The 15790-nt window shown below is 37.0% G+C and overlaps 1 protein-coding gene across 1 annotated transcript; it reads right to left on the bottom strand.

Moving 5' to 3' along the window:
• Positions 1 to 252: 252 nt before the first annotated feature.
• On the bottom strand, positions 253 to 3082 carry zgc:162730 (uncharacterized protein LOC564559 homolog). Its single transcript, XM_041994931.1, has 2 exons — positions 2927 to 3082; positions 253 to 2508 (listed from the first exon to the last, which is right to left on the bottom strand). Exons 1-2 carry the CDS (start codon positions 2957 to 2959, stop codon positions 1267 to 1269), a joined length of 1275 nt encoding a protein of 424 aa, XP_041850865.1. The 5' UTR covers positions 2960 to 3082; the 3' UTR covers positions 253 to 1266.
• Between the last annotated feature and the right edge of the window lie 12708 nt (positions 3083 to 15790).

Below are 15790 nucleotides of genomic sequence, written 5' to 3'. Positions count from 1 at the left end.
AAAAGTTCAGGATGGCTGCCTTCTTCTAGGGGAGTGTCCTGCTTTTCTTCATGCTTCCAGTTGGCTTATCATGGCCATCATGGATACACCTGTGCTGTTCCAGGTTAAAATGTCTGTGTCTACATCTAAAAGATGTTATGGTTGAGGAATGTGTGAAGATGCAAAGTAGATTATATTGTTTAACTTTTCAAGTTATGTGCAAAACAAGGGTCAATGTTTCACGTGATAACACAAGTCAACTAAGGGATACAATCAGGTTTTTATTCAGTAATTTATTTTTGTCCCTTTCAGACAATTAAAAATATAAGATTCTATTTTTTTTACAGGTTTTTCTCACATTGGTATCTCAAAAAGTCTGAAATATCTTTTTTCATAAATAAAGTACAAAATACATTTTTTTTCTTATTTAAACACAAATAAATATAATAAATATATTAGTTTAAGTTAAACAACACAAGGCAACCAATAACCAAATGGAATACTGCGGTGTTCCCTGAACCAGGCTGTCCAATAAACGGGGCAAAGAAAACAAAACAAAACCAAAAACAGGCGCAATTAACTGCAAATATAACAGAACGTTTCACAAAATCAAAATCGTATCAAGTGTGCCAGGACACAGATATTCAAATCAATAAGCACACTTCAATGCTTCTGCAATATTTGCTTGCACCCTGGGTCACAGACACTTTCACATGAATACACACACGCACAATCACTGCATACACACATACACATAGCCAAGTGAAAGATGAAGCTTTGGTTGAATGCTACTGGGATTTTCTCCCATTTAAATTAGCTGTAAAGTGCATATCATAGACACATGTCAGGTCTCACTGATTAAGGCTACTGAATCAGACATACTGTTTGTGGCACAGAGAATGAATAGCCCATAAGGCAGGGAAAATCTTTAAGGCACAGACATTAATAATTATTACTAAAGATAAGCCATTTTGATCACAAAAGATTAACAATAAACCAGACTATGTTCTGGCCATGTCAAGACCTGCAGAGGAGGTAATTCTTATGGAAGACCACATACAAAGGTCTAATAGGCTACACAATATTTAGAAGTATAAAAATAAAGTCTGATAACATTTGGGTACTAAAAATCATCTCAGTGTAAGTAGTTTGTGAAAAAGAGTTAGATTTTTACAAAGATCTTAAGTGTTATTGTGTCATCTTGTTCTGAAGAGTAGTTTTAAAGAAAGTCCAGAAACAGAAATGTTTCTTAAGTGTCGCTTCACTGTTCCTTCCCTTTGGATCCATTTAGTCGGACAGGGACAGACGCTCAAACACAGTGAGCCTCTTGGTGGCGGAAGCATCAAAGGTTGGAGACTCACTCCCACTGGAGCTGCTGCTGCTGTAGCTGTCCTCCAGGGAGTCCTCAGAGGAGAAACGTTGCAGCCCAGCAGGCTTCACAAACCCTCCGTGGATCCCAACACCAGGAAACAGCATAGTGCTGTCCTGCTGTGGCCCATCCTCCATGCTGGTGAAGATTTTGCTATTGTTGCTGTTGAAGTTATTTCCATGGCCACACACACAGCATGAGGCCTTTGGTTCCAAGATGAGAGGAATGTTATGGATGTCTCCATTGCTGGCACGGGTCTGCTGGTCGCCAAACTGGAATACTGTTGCTTCTCGTGACACGGAGTCACCAAACACTGGGGAGAGAAGATCAGCAGGAGGTGGGGAAACAGAAGGAGCACGGCTGAACCCCTGGTTGGGATCATTGAAGGTTGAAGGGAATGATGGAGGAGATGAGCTGCGTGACGAGCCCATAAACCCAGCAAAGCTGAGACTCTGGCGAAGCTGGTGGCGTGGGTTGTGAGAACTGATTGCTGTGGGTGGTGGGTGCCTCTGGAATTTGGCAGATGACAGCGGACCTCCACTGATTTTCTCCTCATGGATGAAGTGGCAGCGTGAGCCATAGGGACAGTAACCAAAGTTGTAGAAGGTTCTGCAGGGCTCTGTCTTGTACTTGGGATGACGGTACAGTCCTCGCAGTTCTGCCTCACCATGGGCAAACTGACACTTACTACCATACTTGCAACTGCCGGTCTCCTGAAAGCCACGGCACAGCTCAGTCTTGTAACGATTAGAAGACAGCGCTGGTGGAGCCTGGGCTGGGAGGTTAGACGAGGGAGGGAAACCTGGTGGAGGAGCCACAGTAGTTGCAGGACTCAGAGAAAACGGCTCCAGGTTGTTCAGTTGTCCAAAAGAGGAGAGCAGGCTGCTACTGGGCTCTGTCAGGCTCATTGAGCGGTCAGGCCGGAAAGAGAGCTGATTTTGTTTGGAGACAGGGGCTTGGCTCCAAATGTTTGATGACCAGGGAGAGCTACCGCTGTCATCACTATTAACATGCTCAGTGCTCAAACTAAGGCTTGAAGAGGCAGAGTGGCAGGAGGGAGAAAAGAAGGAGGCTGAGCGGTTTAACTGATTCTGCCTCGGGGCTTTGAGTTGAGAACGAGTCGTGAGCAAGGCATCGTTGATTGACAAGTTTAGAAATTTCTGTAAAAGAAGGACGAAGTAGTCATTAAAATCATCAAGACTTAGTGAGAATTATAAGATAAATATGTGTCACGTGTAGATAATTATCTAACTTCTACCACAGACATTTTTATGAGTTCATGTCATATGTCTTGGATTTCTTAAAGAAAATGACAACTTTCCAAAAGTAATATGATTTTAAGAAACAATCTATCATTATATCATATCAATCATATCATAAAGCATATAATCTGAAAATAGAATATTGGATTTCATGAAACAAATGGCTTTGTTTTGCTTGTAAAGTGAAGAAACCCTCTAACACTGAAGTCAAAATAAAAACTTGTTAGAGTAAACGACAGAGCTAAACTTCCTCTAATTTTATGAAGCTTGAAATAAATACAAAAAGGATTAAATAAATCTGAATATTTTGACTCACCTCTGTGAAGATGTTTTCAAGCATTTCGGACATGCTGGATCTCTTTGACTACAAGAAGAAAATTCAGCTCTGATCCACAGTTCAGGGTTGGATTCCTGTGTCCAGACGTTTTATTAACTCTATGAGGAACACCCGAGTGCTTATATAGTCTCCTTGCCCTCCACCCTGGCTTTGGCAGAGGTTCCCACTAGCTTATGTTCCCGGATGACCCTCCCTCTGCATCAAGTTTCAGTTGATGAGGTCACAGATGGGTGGAGCGGGGCAAGTCATAGCAACGCCCCCGAAGAAAAACTAAAAGAAAAAAAGAGAGGAAGAAGAAAGAAAACTGTGTATTTTTAGCCAGCTGTGTGAATTGTTTCAGTTTCGTAGGCATGTGAATGCAAAGTTGCCTATTTACACAGGCAACTTCAGATTGAATCCTGGTGGTATCTACTGTTGTTTATCCTCTTATTCTGCTCATGTACACAAAAGATTAAAAGCTTCCTGCAGTTTTCCAACTATTTGTAAGACTTCAAAATCTTAAACACTTAGGTGTAAACTGGCAAAGAGGTGTATTAAAAAATCCCAATTTTACAAGCAGATTTTCTCAATATGAATGTCTAAACATATACACAAGTGAATAATGATGGCCGTGTACCTTCCAATGACTAATACTACCTTTACAGGAAATTATATAAATCATCTAGTCCAGAGTCACACAATGTATAGTTTCAGTGTTTTTACCCACAGGGTGGAGAAAATGTATTACTGTATATTCTTGTTTACCAGAATACATATATTTCCCCATATAGCCACTGGTTTGAGTCATAATTACAGTATCTCTAACAGGGACCGGCAGTGACTCGGCAATTGGAAGTATTGATCAGTTGAAGGGAGAAACCTTTGAGCTGCAAAGAAGATATGACTAAAGACAAGCAGCAAGGATAGTTTGTCTTGTGCTGCTGTTGATGTTGTGACTTTGCTTGTCATGTCACATCTGTACATACAGTGTAACATCATATCAGTAATGTGACACTTTACGCTTATTCCATTCCATTTACTAAGTTTTCTTTCTGAGCTGAATAAGGAGGGCTTCCTGTCACATGCCTCCCCATGTTTGGTTAAGGTTGTTTTTATGCAACATGTCCCACTTTGACATCATGGCCCTCAATGGAAATGTGGGTGTCACTCTGCAACTTCAAATGACACATGATCTTCACAAATAAAACTGACAACATCTTTATCAGAAGTATATTGATACTTTACAAATTATCTTAAAAAGGATTGTTGTGTTATTTGTTTTCCTTCTGAGGAGTGTGGAAGCCCCCTTATACAGTACTGTGGTCTGTTTACAATGTTGGATTTGCATTTGTTATGAGGTATGCTGTAGGTTAGGAAATGCATAAAATAGTCACAAATTATTTTCCTGTTGCCTTTTCATTCATCCAAATGAAATCATTCAATTTAACAGCACATCTTGGTTAAAGTTCAGTAAACCATCTATCATAAACGTGTCATCTAATGAGTGGAAGTTCATCCAGCAGCTTCTGTTTTTTTTCTACGAAGTTCTGTCACCTGACTCAGATGTAACTGATTGTTCTTTTTGCTGTTGCAGCATGTGTCACAACCTCACAAGTCATATCAGTGAACAGATGCTCTCCAGCAATGTGATAAATAATTTTAATATTCATGGTAATTTTGACTACTTAGAAGAGAAGACGATAACAGCAAACTTGACTGTCAAAAAGTTTGAGACCTTTCTTACTTAAAGTTTCTTACTTAAAAAATGTAAGTAACTAATGTAGGTAAATGTAGATAAAATAATAGATAAATGTCAAAAAGGGAAGTGGCAGAATATTATAATTAAGCACAAATGAAGTTCCCACTTCTACTTCAAGAAACACTGAGATATGAAGTTTCAGCAAGACTTACTGTCAGAACATATGTCTCATCACATGATTACTTTGCATGTGATTTAATCCATCTAATTAGCTGAAGTGGAATATGAATTTGAATAGATTATTTCCCATCACAATGGTTGATTGTAAACTTCCTTTGCCCCTAGCTTGTCTTTTTGTAGCAATGCCACAGTTGTCGATTCCTGTTTTATAATTTTGCTTTTCATTCTTTAAATTATGCTGAAAGGACATTATTTCTCATTATTTTGGATTAATATAAGAAGAGCCTTTCATTTGGTGCCATTATCCCTACTTACAACGTTTAGCTCAGACAAATAGACGGACCAACAGTATGACCGAAGCAAAAAAGGCCTCTCATGTTCAACTATTAATATCTGCAGCTGGGTATAAATAACTTAACTGAATATAAACCTGACAGCATTTATGAGCTGGTTTACAGGGTGTGTGGAAAAAATTGTTCCCATCCTCACAGACTTTTCCTCTCTGTACAGGCGAGTAAACTGGCACAGATTCATGGGAAGCAAAATGGCTGCAGTGGCTTTCATTTATATGTGTGTGTATGTGTTTTTGTGTTTCCATGTTAGTGTGTTTTGCTCCATTAGTTTCTGTTCTGTCTCTTACCACAGTAGTATGAAGAGTCTCTCTAACAGGAAGGAGCACTTACACACACTCAAACACAAGGCATAAAAGAGCATTCCTTGCCTATGGCGACTTCCAGGTTGCTGTGTGTGTGTTTTTCCTTGGTGACTAAATGCGTGAATGCTTAATGCAACAGTTTTCCGCTGTTTTTTTCTTTTAGGAAACAAGCCAGCGTACACACTGGTAAGTCTTGAAACCTGTTAGGACATGATCACACTGGTTCTGTGGCAGTGTGAGCTGACTGTGGGAAAAATCTGCAGTATGAACAGTGGACTATTAGTAATCCATAGGAGGGAAAAACAAACAAACAAGCACACAACAACAACAACAACAACAACAACAAAATAACAGAATATGTCAAATTATTTAGCACAGATCAATAAAATTTTAAGAATAAGTGTATTTTACTAAGTGACTGTTTCTCATCTGAAACATGCAGAAAAGGCTTTGAAACAATATACTCAGTAATTGAGTATCTGTAGATAATACCCACATAGACCCTTTTTTAAATGAAACTACATATTTTTATTTTTTAATATTTTTTAATATGTTTTTTTTATTCAACACTATAAAACTAAATATATTTCAGCATAATGAAATGGAAAATTATATCTCTAGCATTAGTAACTATAGGTATTGCCTCATAAGGACAAATAAAGTTGTTTGAATTGAACTGAATTCACTTAAAAAATAATAGTAAATGGTCATAATGACACACATTTTTGTTTGCCACACATTAAGAAAAATGAAGGAAAGTGAAGTCAAATGTTGTCAGCAGTGTTTAACTGTGAAGGTTATAAATATAGATTATACTAATTATTCCAGTACCCTTCTGAATGTACCTTGACTGTCTCTTATTATGCTGTATAGTTAGATCATTAACTAGAGGGCTAATATTCCTCCTTATCAACCAGTTCACATCTGCCTTTAAATGTAATTTAAAATCAATGGCAGAAAAAAAAGATAATAGATAATCTTAATTTCTTAATGGGTGAATTTCAGTTTTCCAGTATGTTAAAACCAAAACTACATTTATTATAATACCTGCACTCTAATACCGTAGTTATTTCTGGTGGGTTTTCTTATCTTTTACTTATATAACAATATACATGTTGGTGTCTCATAATTTTCAGGAAGTTACTGTCATTGCTCCCACAACTATTCCTGTTATGTTTTTGCACAGCCCATCTTAGGAACTGGGAAAAAAAGGGCCTTTAAGCATGCTGCTTCCACTTGGAATCAGTTAATAGGTTGTTGATCATAAATAAACAGTATGTATGGATGTGAATATTTTCTGTACTCTGTGTTGGCCTGTAACAGACTGATGACCTGCCCAGGGTGTGCCCCACATCTCGCCCAAAGACGCCTGAGAAACAACCCAGTTCCCAACAAGGATAAAGCAGGTGTAGTTAAAAGATGTTTAAACGTTTTTTTTTTTTTTTTAATTATATTTGCAAGCAGTAGTAGTCATTTCAATAGTAACAGTATGACCAGTCCTTGATAACAAAGGACAAGTAAATTCAGGATACATAGTGTACACATAAATACAGTTTGCTTAATGTTGTTTGTTGCATGAGAACCACCAGCACATTTATTTACATGGAAAATGACTACAAACTCCAATAATGTAGGTAAAACTTCATTTTTTCCAGTCTTAAAAAAATTGGGGAATGTTATAGATTTTGGACTTTTCACCGGTATATTTCAGACACTCCACTGTATCAAAGCAAGTTGGATAAAGGAATTAGCAAAAAGGCTAACAAACTACTACCTTGCCAGTAAAACTGATCAAATAACATTTACACATATTTTAAGTAAAATACATAAGTAAAAACTGTTAGGTTAAATAGCTAACATTGGTTTTGAAATGTTAGCTAGCTGTCTAATATAAAAACCTATCAACCTTATATCGGTTCACACGTCTTTTGACATCTTTCACAAGATTTTCTTAATTCCTGGTGGACCAACAACTTAACCCCGATCCTAACTCCCTGATTCCAAAGCAAACTTTTCCTGAAGCCTACTATAAACCTGGACAAAAAAAAAAAAAGAAGAAAAAAAAAAGAAAAAAAGGAAATAGAGATTTTCTCCCTCTGACGTAACAACGCTTTCATCCATATGTAAACAAAATGCATTTCTATACAAGGAGCAAAAGGAAACATAGTTCATAGAAATGTTAATTTACTTCTAAATTAATAGAGTGAAAATAAATAAATTGCAAATTTGTAGGTCACTATTAGTGTGTTATTCTTTTCATAGTTTTACATGTGAAATTTTACAAGAAGACAACTACAAAGGTTTTACAATAGACTTAAAACAATATAATTTCGGTGTCTTTTTATTCCATTTGGACCAATCAAATTAGAACACCAACTAGTGGGAAGTTAAGGGGAACTTTTTTAGAGTCTGACTCATCACTGATGGTCAAAAACTGCCAAGTCATCATTGTCATATTATTAAAAAAGGTGGAGTCTAGAAACAAGAATACACCTCGAAACTGTTGAAGTTTCCTTTACAGTAAAATAAAATTGATCCTCCTGCTGATGGTGCAGCATGATAGTATAAAGATGACAGCTGATCCTTTTCAAGACTGAATTCATCTTTTGAGGTAATGTTTTGACATTGGTTCCATTGGATTTTATTCCTTTCATTTTTTTGTCTCTCTGGCCCAGTTTTACCTAAAAACCCTGACAAATACAGTTTGGCTAGTCTGCGCCTGTAATAACTTATCCTTTGCAAATATTTAACCATGCTCTCCATAACATTGCTATGGTGACATGCCAAACATTGCACGCCTCAACAAGCGCGAGTTCAACAGTTACTTAGCAACAGCCACGGAACAGGTTTGTAAAGCTAATATGGCTGTCAGAGAAATATGATAAGTCCATGCTGTTCACGTCCTTGGACTTATAGGTGATTAGTAAAATAAAATGGGGGGATGGTTGGGTGAGAGATGGGATCACGAGGAAGGAGGAGAGAAAGTGAGTCAGTGGTTAAAGAGGGCAGCCCATGTTAACATTACAAGCGGGAAAGTACCTGTCTCTCCAGATGTCTGAACTCTTACATACTATAATAACAGAGACATTTCTGCTGAGAATAATTTATGGTAATCGTGGAAATCATGCCCTGAGCACAAGCACCATGATCTACTGCAAATGCACTCTTAACACAATAGTCACTGGACATGACAAAAGGTGATGTGTGACTTGGGAAACTAAGTTTAGTTTTCTCTAAAGTCACATTTTAAATAGATTTTAAATCATGGCCTGAATGGACTAAAACAAAATTATTCATCCCATAGTGTTTCTGACACAGCATAAGCTATTTTTCTTTGTGAGGACCTCAGCAAGATTACCTATTTTTTTTGCCTTGCATGGCATCTTGACAGAAAAAGGATGGAAATTTTTAATGAATCAGATAAAGTACAAAATTCTGAATGAAGCTGGATCTTACATTACACATTCAATCACCATGTCTGCTGTACAACACACAAATCAGTTAGAAAATAAATAAATAAATAATCATATAATAATAAAGCACTCTTTTTTCTGTTTCAGTAATAAAGTGATGTTGTCAGAAACTCCAATATTTTGTAACCATTGCTTACCTCTTAGTTTAGATCAGATCATAAGATGCCAGATGAGCAGTATGACAAGTTAAAGTAGATGATGTCAAAATGTTTCAAGTATGTGTCACCATGCCAAGAAAACGTGAACCAGTCCTCTGGAGATCTTTGCCTGGTATTTTCTTTTCTCAGGCACTAATATGACTCATTTCCCACAAATGAAGGACCCAGTTTCCCTTTATAACATTTATATATGGACATTTCTTTTGTATTATTTATATTAAATCTTTTTCATGACTAACTTTAAGTAATTTTTCACATCTCCTGATCCTTCTCTGAAAATTCAGAGAAGAATGTGTCTGGGCAAAAGTTTTTATATTAGCACTCTTGTTTTAAATCAGGTGTGCTTTCAGCTTCAGGTTAACTTTTCTTAAGCTGTTTTGGAGAGTGACTATATTTAAGTTATGATTTTTAGGATTTGTTATAATGCAAAACAAAAGAAAAAAAAGAAATCTAATTAGAGGTTCATACAGGATAACAACAAAAAAGAAGTATTACAGAGTGACAGATTTAGCAGGAGAAACAAACAATAAAATAAAATAAATAAATATTTTAATTGAATTTACTACAGCCAATGACATTGGAATATGTATGTTGAAAATTTTTTTTTGAATATTCCATTTAAAAATAAAATAAATAGAAACATAACACAATGATTTTTTTTTAAATATGGATTGTATGTGTTTTTCATTCAGTAGTGAAATGAAGAAGATTCTGAATCAGTGTTTAGCATCATGGTTAACCCAGCAGTCCAGTGCACTCATTGTGTTGCAGTATTACTAATCCGACTTTTAGTTAAATATAACGCAATTTGAGCAACTGAGCTGTGAACATACTGGAACACACATAAAACAACCCAAAATGACACATCAATAGCTTTGTTACTACAAAACCAGAATTTCCCCAGTAGTGGCAGAAGACACTGAGTACATCAGACGAACATGTTTCGGTTGATAGTTGGTTCATCTCCCTTCCCTTGAGTCTAGTGGATGAGTGTATACATCTGCTAAGGAGAAAACACTGCTATATGCTAATAAATTAGATACGCAGTATTATAGATTAACAGTTACTTTTAATATAAAACAAGAGAAAGTGTAATTGTAACACTGCTCCAGAGTTAAAAGATTGCAGTTTACCAACAAAGAGGCCAAACTTCCCTCACTATATTCCCTGCAAAGAAACAGCTCAGATAATGTTTATGCTCTAAGTATTGCTTTGCTGTAGACGTGCCAAGTCTCGCTACATGACGATGTACAGGTTCAGTACAGTTGAGTTTGGCCCTAAATACTAAATAAGAAGGAGGAAGAGTTTTGAAGATTTCCACACAAAACAGCATAAGTTGGACGTCCATCTTGCATAGCAATTTTTAGAGTTCTTTCTATTTGCTGCTTTATTTCCACTTGCAAATGGTTTGGGTTATAAAAAATATGTGGTCGGGTTTATAATTAGGATACATGGCTAAGTCCACATGTTACTGACAAAGATTGTTAGAAAATCAATCATGTAAGAGGTTACACGTTTTCCTTGTCAAGGGTGTTATTCTTTTTATTTAAAGAGGACGCCTCTCTACAGAAAAACAGCTCAGAAAATGCTCCAGTTTTACCATTTAGAGCCCTGGATTGTATTGTATTTACTTAAAAGGATGTTGACAGAATTTTTCACTACATTTTCTGGTGAAATTAGATGCTAGGGTGTATTGGAAGGATGAATTTTAACCCTGCTCACTAAATTATTGCTGTAAATCCAAAGTAAAAGTACAGAAATGAATAATAGTGATACCTTTTGACAGAGTTAGGATGTAAATTCAGTGAATAAAAAGTACAAAGTGCAAGCAGAACATACACCAGAAACACTCATTTGCACATTGCAATGGACTTAATAAAAAAGACATCTCTGTCCTGCCTCCTCTATCAATCCTGTGGAGAAGTTGTCTACATAAACATTAATAATTATTCTATGAAAGAGACAACTGTAGTCTTGAATAATACTTTGGTTATTGCTCATGTTTCTCATCTGTTTATGTCTTTCGCTTCAGGGGAGTAAGAAGTGTTGGCCTCTCATAAAAGAGTCAAATCTGGAATGTTTGTATGTGCAGGTGTGTGTGTGTTTCCACTCTGAAAGTGTGTCTTCTCCACTAAGTTATACATTTCTCACCCACAGCCCAAGCAAATTTCTAAGTGTATAGCTTTTTCTATTCGTGAACAAACAGTCTCATTGGTTTAAAATCACTGGCTGTGGAGGTGATTTGACCTTTTAATGGAAAGACAAACACATTAAAGCATTTTAATTCCTTGGATTCACCCAAAAGTACAATAAGAAGCTAAAAATCAGTTTACCCCTACAATTCCAGTCATGTGGATGCAGCACAGATTTTGTTGTTGAGTTTCCTGCATTTCCTGACATTTCTCCGAAGAACAGGGTTAGAGAAACTCATAAAATTACAGCACTAGTTAAAAAAAAAATGACCAAATGTTGCAATACATACAGCTTATAGAACAGTTTTGCAACAACTGTCACTCTACAATTCATGATTAAGAGTTTGGGAAGGTCTGCCTCAGGTTCTGAACAACATGTACTTTTTCATGTACCATTAACAATGTGCTAATTTATTTAACTTAGCTTGCTTATATTTTAGCTACATCATTAGAGCAGTAGGGTGACAAAACTGACAATATTTCCAGTTTATAAAGGAAAAAAAAGATTAGACTAGCTTCTCGGTGCACTATGCTCAGCAAACCTCATCTTTACTGTATGACATGTACAACTATAGTGAGGCTGTAAAGTTAAGACGCAGATAAAACGTGATTCTATTGAAACCTACATGGTCAATACTTGAAGAAAAACCAGGTTAAGAAAAATAGCATAAAACAATTATAAAAACATGTCTGACTTTCTCTGAGGAAATAAGCATCTGATCTAAAACTACCAGGTTAAATGTTCAGTGCTGGCAGATCAAATGCTTTCTCAGCAAGTTGATGACCCATCCGCTTTTATGTGTGAGTGTATGTGTGTGCACACGCCCGTATGTACGTGTGTGTGTTTGTGTACTTGTTGCACATTCTCTCTTGCTTCAAGGTCACCTGAATGTGTGTGCATGTGGTGCAAGCAGTTGTGTGTGTTTGTTGTTACACTGGCTGTGGCAGCCTTCCAGGTTTCATCCTGCGTCTATGTAGCATGTCATTGAGCTGTAAAAAAAATCAACTTATGTTTCTGGGATTTATTTTTAGGACCATTTAATCGCAGGGCCCTTTCGCCAGAGCTGGGAGAACATTCCAGATTTCCAGATCTCTCGGTTACAGGAAATTGTCGACCTGCAGTCTTTGTGTAAAACCCCCACATTTTAACTCTCACTCACCCTTCAGTGTTGAGAAATGCGGCTGAAGAATATAACAGAACAGTAAAAAACAACAACAAAAAAAAAAACTATGAAAGAATGAGAAGAACAGCTACAACTGAGCAGTATCATTACAGCTTTTTTTTGCCTCTTTAACTTGCTCCCTCCTTTATCTATTTGCCTATTTAGGTTGAAATGCTCAATAAATTCTACAAGATAATTATTTCTTGAAAACTTTTCCTCCCCTTCATTTCCTCTTACACCTTTCCTGAGAAAACCAGCCCTCTTCCTTCTCACATGGAAACAGAGCCAGGGTAAAGAGAGGCGGAAGAATAAGAGGGGAGGGATAGATTGGAAGCCAAAGTTGGAAAATGAAACAAAATGTTCTGAACTGCACGCAGGAGCAACTGCCAGGAAATGAGCTCGAGCTAGTGCTGAAACTGCCCCAAAGGTTTATAGACTGTCCCGAAAGTCAATGAAAAACATCACACATACACACACACACAAAGACAACTGAAATTAGATGCATTCAGAAATGTCTTATTGGTACCATTATGGAGGAAGCTTGCTACTGCTGAGTTTAATAAAACTGCCCCATTAATGTAGAAAGTAGTCTGTGCAGTATAAAGAAAGAGTGATGGAGAGAAGGGAGGAAAAAGAAAGGAATGTTTTTTTTATATGTTTTTGTATGTTGTGGGCAGACCATTAGAAATCTTAGCTTGGGCAGTAATAACATTTCCTAGCTGCAGCAACAGTGATTTTCTGTCAGATTCCTGAAAATTTTAAGGAATGATGTGAAATAATGAAGTATAACTAAACAAGATGACTTGATTGGCAGCTGGACAACATATACTGCATATGTGTTCTGGTCTGATATCACAGGCCACGGCATGCTTTCAGAGCAGTTCAGTACCATCTATCATCCTTCAAATCTTTCAGACAATGAGGAAAGCTGCTGCAGAGCTGAAACCATCAGACTTTTTTCTCTCGCTAGAGCGTCATGTGATGAACTCAATGATGATGGCAAAACATAACAATAATAAGCAATGATAAGGTTCCATTAAAAACACCCAGAATGTTACCGAATTACAAATATCTCTAAAAATGTGAAAGCAGTTTTCTTTTCTTTCCTTTTAGCAATAATTTTGTGATCATCTGTTCCACTGATGACCCTAATGAGCCATAGCAAAAACTTTCACATGTCAGCAATAATACAGCGGTGACATGCAGAATAAAACGCAGAAGACTTGAGCCTATTTAACCCATTCAGTCATATTCCTAAAGTAACAGCAGTGAATATTTAAAAGGCTTTACAACTATCTTTTACGTCATTACTTTGTCAGGTTCTTTGATGTTGATCTAGTATCTTCTTTTATCTCTGAGTCACACCTCATTGCATGCTGACTCTCTGCATGCCAGACTCAACAGATAAAAATCTTTATGCTTCTAACCTTTATCCACTCTCCTGGCCCTCTCCATCTGTATGACACTGAAGGATTCTGCCCCACACTTTCTTCATTACTCTGTCTCTCTTGTTCCTTTAAAAGGAAAAGTATGTTCCTGGCAGGAACAGCAAACTTGTACACAGACAGACCAGAGAAGCAAAGGGGGGAGGGGAGTTTTCACAGATGTGTCTTGGATACAATTGTAATAATATGCAAACGCTGAAGGAGACAAAATATTTTTCCACTTACGTCACTTTACGTCAAGGATCACATGCACTGCAATTGGTTGAGGGATAAGCTGGAACTTCGAATCTCTTGTTTTTGTCATGTTATTCACATTTTTCCAGTAAAATGCATCCACAAAACTCATTTTTACTAGTCGTTCTACTAAGTCACAGGTTATCAGTCAAGATCTCATTTGATTGTTGATACTTTGGGAAGATTTGAACTCACATGCAAGTTCTAAGCTCTTTATGTTTTGCTGCTTGCTGATTAATAATTTACATACCAGAGGTTCATATTCAACATGAAAGTGGTTAACATATTTTAATAATATTAATGACAAAGAGTGCAGGATCTTAAAACATGATGGAATTGAAAACAGACTGTGACTCCAGAAGTAAAGCATATCTTCAGTTTCATTACTTAGTAAGTTAGTAAAAAGATAGAACTGCACTAATTTGAAAACTGATATTTATCTGGGTGTGGTTTGTCCTGGGGTGGTTTACTTCCTGACTGAACCTTTAGAGTTGCTGCATACATTTTCAGTGTGAAGCAGGCCTATACACAGGCTTTCATTTGCACCTAAATGCTGCAACGTCACAATGTTCCCTCATTTGTTTATCTTGAATCAGTCTTTGTAAACAGAAAAAAGAAATGAGCTATCCACACACACACACACACACACACACACACACACACACACACACACACACATATATATATATATATATATATATATATATATATATACATACATGTGTTTAATCACATATGAAGAGGAGGCCCAAACAGATAAGGCCACCGAACAGAGAATACAGGCTGAGACAGGCTCTTCCTCTCTCTCAAGTACACTTTGTATTTCCCACTACACTACTACTGACACACACACACACACACACAAACACACACACACACACACACACACACACACACACACACACACACACGCACACACATAACCATGATTGCAACCCTCTCTTGTACAAAGTGTGTGACACTCACTCCTCATATTTGAAAGACTCTCTTGTAAGGTGTGTGAAATGATATAAAAGTGTAAAGATATAATGGGAAAGTAGTATGTGAGTGTGTAGGGGAGTGTGTGTTTTCACACAGTTGGTAAAAACACAATATTGTGTTTATATGTCACATTCCTGATCCTCTTTATAAATCAAAAAGGGAGGCGGATGGGGAAGTAGGTGGTGTTCTGATACAAGCAAATGCATTAAAAACATGTCACGTGGCCCACATGAATATGGCAATGTTTGTTTGTGTGTATTTACAAGCTGATTTACATGCTGACAACTTGTTGCACACTGCCTTAACAGACCAGGTATATTTGCAACAAACTGTTCTCCTGTAAGCTCTTCAGTGTGATCTTGATTGCAGAGTCAAGGAGGGTTGATTAAAGGGAGACAGATAAAGTTTATAGAGTTTTCCAGCTCTGGCTTCATTAAGTTCCAACCGTACAAAAATTCTGTAGGAGTTGTGAGCAGGAGCAAGTCTTGCAAACAGCCCCAACTGGCCACCAGTCAACAATTCTTGAAAATAATCCTGGTATTAAATCTAGGTCTCTACTGTCTGAAGGTGCCAACACCCTCTTTGCAATCCTAACTGGGTCACAACGCCATGACTGTATTGATTGCACAAATGGTGTCATTTACTGAAAATGTTGCAATACACATCAGGAAAAAAAAATAATCA

Source organism: Melanotaenia boesemani, chromosome 9, assembly GCF_017639745.1.
Source record: "Melanotaenia boesemani isolate fMelBoe1 chromosome 9, fMelBoe1.pri, whole genome shotgun sequence".
In the NCBI taxonomy this organism is placed as follows: Eukaryota; Metazoa; Chordata; class Actinopteri; order Atheriniformes; family Melanotaeniidae; genus Melanotaenia; species Melanotaenia boesemani.
This window is presented reverse-complemented; position numbering and strand designations above follow the sequence as displayed.

Bases quoted from the DNA above. Each gene is read 5' to 3' on its own strand.
- zgc:162730 (XM_041994931.1), bottom strand. From the start codon at position 2,959: ATGTCCGAAATGCTTGAAAACATCTTCACAGAG. The intron at 2,509-2,926 runs GTGAGTCAAAAT...CTTCTTTTACAG, and splicing joins TTGAAAACATCTTCACAGAG to AAATTTCTAAACTTGTCAAT.